Source organism: Castor canadensis, chromosome X (genome assembly GCF_047511655.1).
Source record: "Castor canadensis chromosome X, mCasCan1.hap1v2, whole genome shotgun sequence".
Taxonomy (NCBI): Eukaryota; Metazoa; Chordata; class Mammalia; order Rodentia; family Castoridae; genus Castor; species Castor canadensis.
Window position 1 is genome coordinate 98,584,608 of NC_133405.1, and position 13,025 is coordinate 98,597,632.

The 13,025-nt window shown below is 46.2% G+C and overlaps 1 protein-coding gene and 1 pseudogene across 6 annotated transcripts in view; both read left to right on the forward strand.

Annotated features, from left to right (window-relative positions):
- Positions 1-13,025, forward strand: part of Otud5 (OTU deubiquitinase 5) — a 32,773-nt gene that overhangs the window by 13,483 nt on the left and 6,265 nt on the right. For all 6 annotated transcript variants that reach the window (XM_020172577.2, XM_074063346.1, XM_020172584.2 and 3 more), the window contains 3 exons: positions 7,483-7,547; positions 7,632-7,788; positions 7,887-8,035. In XM_020172577.2, coding sequence (XP_020028166.1) covers positions 7,483-7,547; positions 7,632-7,788; positions 7,887-8,035 — 371 coding nt within the window. The remainder of the gene's footprint in view (positions 1-7,482; positions 7,548-7,631; positions 7,789-7,886; positions 8,036-13,025) is intronic.
- LOC141420164 (small nucleolar RNA SNORA51) lies at positions 12,485-12,598 on the forward strand (annotated as a pseudogene).

Consider the following 13,025-nt stretch of genomic DNA (forward strand, 5'->3'; position numbering starts at 1 on the left):
AGACCAAGCTCCTAGTTCTGGCCCGAACTCATAACTGTTGTGTGGCACTCAGCCTCTGTTTTCTCAAATGGTGGGGAACAAATGGTGGTGTTCCCAAGGACTCCTTGAGTTTCTTACTAGTTTGTTCTTTTTTCAGGCTCTGGGTAACCCCCATGTCTACTGGTGGGTTGGACTGGTTCAGGTACCATTCCTGGTTGCATTACTGATTATTACTGTGACCTTGGGCAAGCAGTTCTTTATTCCAAAGCCTCTTCCTTTAACTGTAAAATGTTGGGGCCAAAAAACAACAATTAAACCATTGTTACGTTGGTTTAATGAGGATACTTTGGTAAACCCCTTCAGTGCCTGACATATAGTAGACCCTCATGGAACAATAGCATTGGTAAAGCCCAGGGCCAGAAATGTTTGTTGAATGGGTGGGGGTGAGTGGTCACTTCCTTCTTCTACTAAGCAGAAGCTGTGCAGGCAATCGGCTCTGTTGGACTAGGGGAAATCCCAACCCTCCTACCCCTCTGGCTCTAGTTCATGTTCTCCCTGAATATTTCCTAGAGAAAGAGCTGGGTTTGGGGGAATCTTGAATAAAAGGAAGGCAGAGAAAGAACAGGTGGGGGAAATTGATAGGTGCTAGGCTCTGCATTGACCTCAGGCTGGATGTGAGGGAAACAGGGTCACTAGTGGACTTAGGCATCTGGACTTGAGTGGTCACTTAGGAGCTAGTGAGGACCTGGTGTGTAACCCATATCAAAAGCAGTCTTTGTGTGTGTGTGTGTGTGTGTGTGTGTGTGTCTAGCTATTCTCCCCAAACACCCCAACACCTCCCCCTCCCCCCACCACCATTGGGGCCTTCCAGTAAGGGGCCCGAGCTTACAGGAAGAGCTGACCACAGCAGGTTGAAGGCCTTTCCTTATCAGCACTGTGGCTACACATTTCCCCTGACTGGGCTGCCCTCGGCTTTTCTCTGTAAAACCTCAGAAGTCCCATGGCCTATCCCCTGAAGTACGTGGCCTCTGGTCTCTAGGCCTCATCTAGAGGTTTCCCTGGTGCCGAGTACACAATACATGTGCCTGGGAAGGGGACTTTGTCCCCAGGCCTTCTGCTGTCCCCCTGTTTTCAGCTTAGCATGTACAGGGACAGATGGCAGCCACCTTAGGCTTAGTGCAAAGGCCTACAGGCTCTTGACTTCTTGCCATGCATTGAATAGTTGAAAGGAACTTACAACTGGGAGTTGGAGTTGGGTGGATTGCAAACAGAGAACACTCTGTTTCACTGGCATTCAACTGGGTGCTTCAGGCTGTCCTGCAAAATTTGGATCATTACCCCATGATAAAGATAAGAATAGATGGAGGCTTGGAAAAGGAGGGCTTGGGGATGTAGCTCCGGGTAGAGTGCGTTTGCAAGGCCTTGGGGTTGATCCCCAGCACCACACCCCCAAAAAAGAAAGAGATAGATATGAGAGAGAGACAGACAGACAGACAGACAGACTGAAAGAAAGGAAAGGAAAGGAAAAATGAGCCAGGTGCAGGTGGCTCACATCTGTAATCCTAGCTACTCGGGAAGCAGAGATCAAGGAGGATTGAGGTACAAAGCCAGCCCAGGAAAATAGTTTGCGAGACCCTATCCTGAAAATACTCAACACAAAAAGGGCTGGCAGGGTGGCTTGGGTGGTAGAGAGCCTGCCTAGCAAGCATGAGGCCCTGAGTTCAAACCCCAAAAGTGACACGCTCAGAATCATCAGTGGTAGAGCTAGCATGGGAACCCCTAGGTGTGTAAAGGACACATTCTTTCTATGGTCCTAGGAGCCCTTAGCTTGGTTGTCTACTGACTGGGTGACTTCGGCTGTGTTCCTTGACTTTCTCTGGGCCTTAACTTCTAACTAGGAGCATTTAGTCCTCTACTGTTTGGAATCCTGAGGCAGGTAGTTTTCTGCCCTCTGTTTTGTCTCTGAGGTTTGGGCAGCCCTTTTTGAACCAATATCTAATGCTTGTACCAAATTCTCCCCTACTGCTTCCTGTTGGGGATTCACGAGCATCAGTGAACTGAAGGCTTGGGTGGAGTGGAGGTGGGAGCCTGAGTCTCAGAGGTATCCCGTGGCCCCACCCTGCCTCTGCTATGCTCAGATAACCTCCTCCTGGAAACATGAGTCTGCATCTCTTCCTCTTTCTCTTCTTTCCTCCCTTTCTCCATGTAGGTTTGACTCAGCAGAAATCTCTGGCCCTGGCCATAGCTGTGGTGCTGGCCTCTGAGCAAAGTGGGGGTCACATGGATGTGTCTGCATGGGCCAGAAGGGAGTTCCTGGAGCTATGTGTGTTATGACCAGAAATATTAGCCAGGCCCACTCCCCTGGGCCTTTTTATCTTGGAACATGGACCATCAGCACTGGGAGGGATAAATTTTAGATCAGTTTTAACTGTTTTGTAAATGAGGAAATTGAGGTCTCAAGAGAAGGCCAGGACCTTGTCATATCTGGGCCACACAGCCAGTGTCAGAACATCAGTGTTGAGGTTGAACTAGGCCACAAAGGAGAAGATTCCCATTGGCTGTTTCCTGTACACCAGCCTCTTCACCTCTCTGCCCTGCATCCTTCTGTTTTCTCATCTTTGCCATAGGAATCCTTGAGCAGTGGAACACACATCTAAGAGACCAGGCTGTCCAGGTGGCTGTGTTCTCCTGTCTTCCCCACTGGGGTGTGTCCATTGAGGTAGTTGGGTTTGTGGCCTAGGTAAACCACAGCTGCTTGACAGGCGGGTGGAATCTTTTCCTGGCTCCTTTTTTTTTCCCCCCCGGTGGCACTGGGGTTTGAACTCAGGGCTTTGTGCTTGCAAAGCAGGCACTCTACCTCTTGAGCCACACCTCCAGTCCATTTACTCTGGTTATTTTGGAAATGGGGGAGTCTCGTGAACTATTTGCCTGGGCTGGATTTGAACTGCCATCCTCCCAATCTCAGCCTCCCGAGAAGCTAGGATTACAGGTCCTGGCTCCCTTTTCCTCAGTGAGACTGGGGTTCCCACTAGAGCAGGAGGGCAGTGGGGAGCAGACCAGGTTGCTGACGTCCCCTTCTGTGTGTAACCACATTTCTGTGGGTTTTTTTTTAGGTTCCTTTCAGACAGCATGCTTTCTTTTCTGGCCTTAGCAGAACTTCTGGCAGACAGGCAGGCAGTAACCTGGGGAGTAGGCGATTCCCAGAAGCCTCTAAAGCAAATGGGAGGACCCTGTACTTACAGTCCTTTAAAAATACTCAGGTTCTCCCGCTTTGCTTCTCCATGGAAGCCTGGGCAAATACTGGTTACATTTTAGGGAACTTGAGGAGAAAGGACCTCCCCCAGGCAGCAGGGGAGAGAGGTTGAGGCAAATTTGTTAGTCATTCCTCCTCCTACCTACCCCTGGCAAAGGCTAGGAAGGAAGTGTGTGTATGTGTGTGGGGGGGGTGGTATTCTGCACAGTCTCATGGCTTGTACAGCATTAGTCTTTCCTGGTTGGTGGCAAGGGCATCTACTTGATGCATGTGAGATTCTCTGTTGTGTGGTTGGCTGTGTGGGTATTTAGTTTCTGAGTATCTTTGGCAGGCTCTGCTGGCTGCATGTGGGTACGAGTGTGCATTTCTATGCAGGTGTCTCTTTAATGTGTTAAGAATATCTTTGTTTTGTTTTGTTTTTTTGATACCACAAGTTTTTGGCGGTGCTGGGGTTTGAACTCAGGGCCTCATGCTTGTAAGGCAGGCGCTCTACCATGGTTTGTATTTTTGAGACAGGGTCCCTTTATGTATCCCAAGCTGGCCTCAAAACTTGGGTCTTCCTGCCTCAGCCTCCTGAATGCTGGAATTACAGGTCTGTGCAACCACACCAAGTTGTGCTGAGAATTTCTGAGGGATCCCTTCCAGCTGGACCATGAGAGGGGAGAGAGCAGGTGCAGATGGCCAAGTGCAGCGTCAGCAAGAGGAGGAGTTTCAGTTTCTGTCAAAACAAGTTCTCTGAATTCCCCTACCTCTGCAGGTCATTGGGCTGCTCTTTCTCCTACCTTGAGCACCCCCAAAGGGAAGTCCAGCCTGGCCCAAGCTCCAAATAACAATGTTCCGGGAGGAGGAGGGCTTTCCTAGAGAACAGAGATGGGACTAGGACAGAAAAGCTAAATCAAATAGAGTGTTTTGGCACTGACTCATGCCTGTAATCCTAGCTACTGGAGAGGCAGAGATCAGGAGGAACACGGTTTGAAGATAGCCCCGGGCAAATAGTTCTCTCTCAAGACTGTATCTCTAAAATAACCAACACAAAAAAGGGCTGGCCTGGGAGTGGCTCAAGGTATAGGCCTTGAGTTCAAACTCCAGTACCACCAAAAAAAAAAATTGAGTGCTTATGCTTTCCCTGTTTCTATCTTTGAAGAAGTGTCTGTTCTCCTTTATTGAGGAGGTCCTGTTGGTTTTTCCTTTCCACATTTTTTTTCATTATAATGGTTGTAAAATTAGGGTACAACCTATAATCAATGTGGGGGGTCCCCCCAAGAGCTATGATGAGTGTGAAAGTGTTGTAACTTTCTCATACCTAAGGACCCTATTTGGGAAACCTGTATTATTAGTTTGATTTGGTTGTTAAAGTTTTGAATGGAGAGCACAGAGATAGGCTGTGGACCTTTGGGTTCAGTAAAGGGAAAGTCATTCCTGCTTGCAAGAGGAGGTGTAGCCACCATTCTGCATTTGGGGCTTTCCTGTGGTGGAGGAAGTGCAACAGAAATGCGGAAGGGCTCAATAAGTAATTCCCATAGCCTTCTGACTGACTCTGTGGGTGGGTAGCTAGTAATATGGTGACAAGTAGAGGTCCTGTTTGTTGCCCAAGTCCTATGCCTCAGGTGCTTGGCAAACCTTCCCCTGTAGTCTTTACAGCACCCTGTGGGTAGAAGAAGGGGTACTGTCCCCATTTATGGATGAGGAGATTTCAGCCTAGAAGTTAAAGGCTTTGTCTAGTGCCACACAGCTAGGAGATGACAGAGGCTTACTTCCAGCTAAAGGGGTCAATAGCAGGGAAAAGGGGGAAACCCTCATAGAGTTCTCCTCCTGCCCCCTTCCCAGTCCCGGAGTCTTGCCTCTTTTCCTCCATTTTCCTGCATTTAGCTCTGGCAGATACAGCTCTCAGGCCTGCAAGTGACTGTTGACCCATAGGAGGTGTGTGTTTGCCTATCTCCCTGAGCCTGGCAGCCCACCGCCATTAACCCCTTTGCTCCCATCTCAGTTCCTGTTTACTGCAGCTGCATACTGCCCTGCCTCCAGGCTACCCAAGCTCAGCCTACAGAAATAGCTCCTCCAGCAGCCCAGGCAGCCACAGCCACTGCGGGCTCTGTGGTCCTGGCTTCTAAGAAAGGCAGCAGCAGGGGGGCCCCAGCCTGTGTGCAGGACATGTGACTTGCTGGAAGTGCTGCTGGGTAGGGGTGGGGGGCCATGTAGCCACAGAAGCCACATCCTTGTTTACATCTGTGAAGGGGCTACCCCTTCCCACCTTTGCAGTCCCCACTCCCCACGCCCCTCAGATCTCTTTAAGCACAGCCTACTTTCTATCTCAGAGCAGCCTTTGTCTCCTTACTGTACAGAACCCTCCAGGGAGGGAAGTGGAGGATATCAAAGGACTTCTGGAGGTCTTCGGAGGGGTAGACTGCCAGGGATGGAAGAGCTCTCTGGAGCCTTCCCTGAGTGTCCTGTCCCTGCTTCTATGCCCCAGGGAGATCCCATCAGAGCATTGGCCCTCTGGGGAAACAAAGGGAAGTTCCCTCTTGTGGCAGCCAGTAGAAATCAGGCTTGTTTAATCTTCAAGGCCACTTTAATTTCTTAGGGAGAAGCGCCTCCTGCCCCCCACCCTGTGTAGCAGCTCAGCAAACTGTTCCTTTGCTGTATCAGACCCTGAGCTAGGGATGGCTTATGTGTGAACTGCCCTCTGCCTCCAGTGGGAGCCCAGTGTGATCAGGATGAATGTGGTGATAGAGCTTCCCTGGGAATGGGAACTGTGCTAAAGACTGGGGGTGTAGCTGAGAGAGTTCTGGCCTAGCATGTGTGAAGCCCGGAGTTTCATCCCCAGAACCACAAAAAAAGAAAAAAAAAAAAAAAAACCCAAAATGTAACATATTGGTGTTTGAGAAGTAGGCATTACAGAGGATAGGAAGTGTTCAAAGGGACATGTGTGAGGATCCTTTAATGGGCAGAGGAAACCAGGTTCTCTCTTCTCTTAGTTTAACCAAATCTTATGGTGCCTGGAGCATTTGGTCCATGGTCTGCCCTTGCTTGAATTAAGCTGCATTTGAGTACATGTGTGTCTTGCCTCTCTTACTAGACTGTATGTCCCTTGAAGGCAGGGACAGGATTTTGCTTCTGGTTCTTGTTTGTTTGTTTGTTTGTGGTACTTGGGTTTGAACTCGGCCTTATGCTTGCTAGGCTAGCACTTTACCACTTGAGCCACTCAGCTGTTTTGTGTTGAGTATTTTCGATAGGGTCTCTTGAATTATTTGTCCAGGGCTGGCCCTGATCTCTAGGATTACAGGTGTGAACCACTTGGCTGGCTCACTTTTTTTTTTTTGTTTTTTTTTTTGAGACACGGTCTCACAATGCATCTCAGACTGGTCTGGTACTCATAATTCTCCTGTTTTAGCCCTCCCCCGAGTGTTGGGATTATAGCAGTGCCTGTAGACCTGGTTTAGGATTTTACTTCTGTCACCTTCACAGTACCCCTCATTCAGGTTTCACTACACAGAAGGGGACTCTGATTCACTGAGTGACTTCTGTCCCAAGCCCACTGCTGGTTACTTTATACACATTATCTCATTGAATCCCCATAAGAGGCTTATCAGGTCATGATCTGTCTTACTTCCATTTTATAGATGAGGCATAGGAAGTCAGAGGATCTTGTCTCTGGCTGCTGGCTGCTTGGCTCACTAGCATCTGGCAGAATTGGGCTTCGAACCTTCTTTTTTTTTCCTTCATACCTTTCTCCGTGTGTGTGTGTGTGTGTGTGTGTGTGTGTGTGTGTGTGTGTGTGTGTGTTAGTTAAAGATGGGATCCATACCTTTCTGTGTGTGTGTGTGTGTGTGTGTGTTAGTTAAAGATCGGATCCAGGGCCTTGTGCATACTTTTTTTTTTTAAGGAAAAAAACCCTATATGACTCTTGTGAACTTGGGCAAGCCACAGGTCTCAGTTTCCTCAAGTGAAAAGTGAGAAGGAATATGGAATGTCCAAGGAGACTTAGAATGTTGTTGATTTGTCTGAGTGACCTGTCATGCCCTAAACAAAGTTATCTGCCAGTGAGAGCTGCGGTTGTATCCTTCTCACCTGTACTCTATTGTTCTTCAAAATTGTCTTTGCCTGCCTCTTTTTCCATGAGCAGTTCCCAACCCACAAAGGCAAGAACTCTCCAGGTCTTGGAGTAGGAAAGGGAGTTTCCCTTGTCCCTTGTCAGAATTCTTCTCTGGTGGCAGCTCTGACCTCAGCCTCTCCTTTTTTCTGTCCACCAGCTGACCAGGTATATGGAGACCAGGACATGCATGAGGTTGTGCGAAAGCACTGCATGGACTATCTGGTGAGATCCTCTAGAGGCCTTGGGGTAGGGGGAGGGTGGGGTGATCTTTGCAAGCAGACCTTGATCTTCCAATCTGTTCTGCAGATGAAGAATGCTGACTACTTCTCCAACTATGTCACAGAAGACTTCACAACCTATATCAACCGGAAGCGGAAAAACAACTGCCATGGAAACCACATTGAGATGCAGGCCATGGCAGAAATGTACAACCGTCCTGTGGAGGTCTACCAGTACAGCACAGGTACTTCTGTAGTGGGTAGGTGAGGGCTTAATGGTACCTCATCTGAGCCTGCCATTCTTGGCCCCCTGTGGATGCTCCCTCCTTTTCTTTCTCTGCAGAACCTATCAACACATTCCATGGAATCCATCAGAATGAAGATGAACCCATCCGTGTCAGCTACCATCGGAATATTCACTATAATTCAGTGGTGAATCCTAATAAGGCCACCATTGGTGTAGGGCTGGGCCTACCATCTTTCAAACCAGGAGTAAGTATGTTCCTGTGCCCAGTATGGTTGTTGGATATGGAGTTTTTGGTCCTTCCCCAAAGCCCCAAATGTCCTATGTCTTCTCTGGGTCCCCTTTGAGGTTTAACCACTCTATAAAATTAGGGAGTTATTACCATTAATCTCTCAGTTCTCATTCTGTGGTCTTGATTTGCCTGTCAATGAACTGGCTCACTTATCTTTTCATGCCTGTTGAGGGCTGGCATTTTAGGATATAGAGTCAGTCCTTGGACTGCAGTGGCTCAAGTGATAGATTGCCTGCCTAGCAAGCTCAAGGCCCTGAGTTCAATCCCCTGCCCCACCAAAAAAAGAAATCTAAAAAACATTCCATGCTGGATGTGGTGGTTCACATCTGTAATCTCTTCACTTGGGAAGTTGAGGCAGGAGTATGGCAAATTCCAGGCCAGCCTGGAACCTTTTTGGAGACCTCGTCTCAAAAGAAAAAAATCTAATAAAACAAACAAACAAAAAAAAGGCAATCACCATAAAATAAAAACAAAAGACTTAGAATATAGAGTTCTCTTTGGAAAGAATAAACCAGGACTTAGTCTGGGTGTCTTGGCGTCTTCTTCCCTGACTATAGCAGTTACAGAGCCAAGGTCACAGAAACTTGAAATGGGCTGAAATGTGTAGGCCTGGCCCACTGCTTACTGGTTGTGGAGCCTGGGCAGGTGTACAAACACTTTGAGCAGCCTCGTGGATACAGAAAGCACTTCCCACCCAGCGTGTACTGACAGATTCTCATTCATTTTCATTCTCTGTTCTCTCCCCATCTTCTCCTCTCCTGCCTCCCCCCCCCCCAACCTCCTGGGGACTTTGAGATCATTTATTCTGGTTTCACTTCCTACAAACAGAAAGTGGTCCTGCCTCATTTTAGGAAACACCTTTAACACCAACACACCCTCTAACACAGGGTTGGGTTTTTTGTTTGTTTATTTGTTTGTTTGTCCAGTTCTGGTGTTTGAACTCAGGGCCTTAACACTTGCTAGGCTCTACCTCTTGAGTCACACTCTGTCAGCCCCCTTTTTTTTTCTTTTTTCTTTTTTTTTTTTTGCTGTACTGGGGCTTGAACTCAGGGCCTTCGTCTTGAGCCATTCCACCAGCCCTTCTTTGTGAAGGTAATTTTCGAGATAGGGTCTCACAAACTGTTTGCCCGGACTGGCTTTGAACCTCCTGATCTCTGCCTCCTGGGAAACTAGGATTATGGATGTGAGCCACCTGCACCTGGCTGTGTTGGGTATTTTTAAGATAGGGTCTCTCAAACTATTTGCCCAGGCTGGCCTTGGAATGCAGAATCCTCCTGGATCCTCTTGATCTCTGCCTCAAGAGTAGCTAGCTCTGCAGGTGTGAGCCACTAGAACTCAGCTGTTTTGTTTTTTAACTTTTTTAGAAAAGTTTTAGATTTATAGAATTATTGTGAAGAGTTTCCATATGCCCCATTGTGATTAATGTTAGTGTTGTACATTTATCATAATTGACAAACCAGTGTTAATATATTAATACAGTTTATGCAGAGTACTTCAGTAATCTGATGACCTTTTTTCTGTTCCAGGATCCTATCCAGGGCCTGCCTAACAAGTGGGAGGTCCTGTATTCAAACCCTAGTGCCTCCAGGAAAAAAAAAAAGGATGGGGGCATGGCTCAAGTGGTAGAACACCTGCCCAGCAGGATTCTATCCAACATGCCCTCTTACATTTAGTTGAATTTTCTTTTTTTTTATGGTACTGGGATTTGAACTCAGGACTTTATACTTGAAAAGCAGGCACTCTACTGTTTGAGCCACACCTTCAGTCCCCTTGTTTTGTTTTTCATCTGTTTACTGGCTATAGTTTTGCCTTTTCTAGAATGTCATTTAATTGAAATCATACATGTATGTAGCTTTTTCAAGCTGGCTTTTTTTTTTTCTGTACTGGAGTTTGAACTCAGGGCCTATGCCTTGAGCCACTCTGCCAGCCCTTTTTTGTGATGGATTTTTTTGAGATAGGGTGTCAAGAACTATTTGCCCAGGCTGGCTTCAAACTGTGATCCTCCTGATCTCTGCTTCCTGAGTAGCTAGGATTACAGGTGTGAACCACTGTTTCCCAGCCAGACTGGCTTTTTTTGACTTAACACTATGCTTATAAGATTCATCCATGACTTTTCCTGGTTTGACTGCTTATTTTACCTCTTTTTTTTTTTTTTTTTTTTTTTTGATGGTACTGGGATTTGAATTGAAAGCCTCGCTAAGTGGGCACTCTACCATCTACCACTTAAGCCACACTTCCAGCCCTTTTTTTGCTTTAGTTGGTGTTCAGATAGTCTCCCCCCCTTTTTTTTTTTTTTTTTTTTGCTGTACTGGTGTTTGAACTCAGGGCCTTAAGCTTGCTAGGCAGGTGCTCTACCATATGAGCCACTCCACCAGCCCATTGTGTTCCCCTACCCACCACCCCAAGGAAAGGGATGGCTTTGGACCTTGATCTTCCTACTTAGGCCTTTCCTTTCCTTTAGCTGGGATTATAGATATGCACCACCATGTCCAGCCAGAGCTGGCCTCCAACCTCAATCCTCCCTTCCTATCTCTGCCTCCTAGGTGGCTGGGATTATAAATGTTAGTTTTTGCCCTGGCGTCTTTCTTTAAAAATGTGAATATTTAGGCTGGTATGATGGCTTAAGCCTGTAATCTCTGCTACTCAGGAAGTGGAGATCTGGAGGATCGAGGTTTGAGGCCAGCCCAGGCAATATGTTAGAGACCCCATCTGAAACAGTAGCTGGGTATAGTGTTACATGCCTGTCATCTCAACATGGGAGCATAAATAGAAGGATTGAGGTCTGAGACCCTGTCTCAAAAATAACCAAGCAAAAACTCTGGGGGCATAGTTCCAGTGGTAGAGTGCCTGCCTAGCGAGCATGAGGCCCTGAGTTCAACCTCCAGAACCACCAACAAAATTTTAAAAAGTGAATGCTTTATGTTTTCCTGATGAATAGACTTAATTGTTTTGAACAGTTTTAGATTTACAGAGTAATTGAAAAGAATATACAGAGTTTCATTTGGTCCCTTCCTTCCTGCAAAGTTTCCTATTACTATCTCTTGATAACTCTGGTGCATTTCTTACAAATGTATGAACCAATTTCGATACATTCTTTTTTCTTTTTTTGAGATAAAGTCTCAGCATGTAGGCCAGGCTGGTCATGAACTCGTAATTTCTGTCTCTTAGCCTCTTGAATGCTGGGATTACAGGTCTGCATGGTGCATTCTTATTAGTTGGAGCCATGAAGCCTCCTTCTTCCCTTGTTTAGGTGACCTTGACAGTTTTAAGGAGAAACCCTCAAATGTATTATATTGTAGAAAGCTTCTCTTCTGGACTGGGAGCTTGGCTCAAGTGGTAGAGTGCCTGCAGAGCAAGATTGAGGCCCTGAGTTCAGATGACAGTACTGCAGGGGGAAAAGAATATTTTGACAAATTTTGGAATTTGATGGTCTCATTTGTGGGTTTGGGGAGGAAGAGCACATGTAAACTGCCATTATATTATATTAGGGATAAATACTAGGAATGGGATTATAACTGTTGCCTTGGTTTTTTTTTGTTTGTTTGTTTGTTTTTTCCGGTGCTGGGGACTGAACTCAGGGCCTTACACTTGCCAGGCAAGTGCTCTTCCACTGAGCCAAATCCCCAACCCCGGGATTATAACTGTTGATGTTGTCCTTGATCACTTGGCAGAAGTAGTGTTTATCAGGTTTCTCCACTGTAAAGTTACTCTTTCTCTCCTTTACCATACTGTACTGTTTGAAAGGAAATCACACTTAAGGAATTTTTTTTTTAATGGTACTGGGATTTGAACTCAGGACTTTATACTTGTGTAAATTATTTAAAATTTTTCTACAGGGGACTTATCCCCCATTTATTAACATATTTACTCATTCATTTATATCAGTGTGCATTTATGGGTTTTCATTTTATACTTTGAGTTTTAATCTTTCTTTGTTTCTTTCTTTTTTTCAGTACTGGGGTTTGAACTCAGGGCCTACACTTTGAGCCACTCTGCCAGCCCTTTTTTTATGATGGTTTTTTTTTGAGAGAGGGTCTCCCAGAACTATTTGCCTGGCCTGGCTTTGAGCGCATTCCTTCTGATCTCTGCCTCCTGAGTAGCTGGAATTACAGATGTGAGCCACAGGCACCTGGCTCTACCTTTATTTCTTTTCTTGATCAAATTGTGCCAGCTTTTTGTGTATGTATATGTTTGTGGTGCTGCAGATCTAATCCAGGGCCTTGCACATACTGGGCAAATACTCTACCACTGAGCTCTACATTTCTAGTCCCTATTCCAACTTTTTATTTATTTTGTTTGGCAGTACTGGGGTTTGAACTCAGGACTTCATATTTACTAGGCAGGTGCTCTACCACTTGAGCCACTCCTGCCTGTCCTCTATTCCAACTTTTATTAAATATTTCTTGGCCTCCTGGTGCTGTTCTTACACTGTAGAGAGTGGAAGCGAAGTAAACCTACCCCATAATACACCTCAGCCCAGGCCCTGTGGCTGGTCTGTATTGTGAATGGGGAGACATGGAGAAAGAAAAAATTAAAAAACATTTCCCACTTTTTGGTGATTCAAGGTGTCCAGGTTCATCTTGTGTATTTCTACCTCTAGTCCTAGAATTGGCCACTTTTCCAAGGGTCTCTTGGAACTTCTTATAAGAGAATGGTTTTAGAACTTAAGAGCTAGGTGCTAAGTATGCTCTTGGCTACCAGGTTGTCTTTTAGGCCCTCTCATCTAACAAAGTAAGGAGACATGTGACATGCTAACCTGTGTGTGTATGTGTATCAATATGTAACCATCTGAATCTATATTAAGCTAAACTTGGCTGTATTCTTATGTCTCCACTCAAATCCTTTTACCACAAGCCTCATTCTAGCCTTCTCCCCTTGTTTAAGAGTAAATTCCCTCTCCAAAGGTGGGAAACCTTACCCTATCACCCACAAGTCATTTACATAAC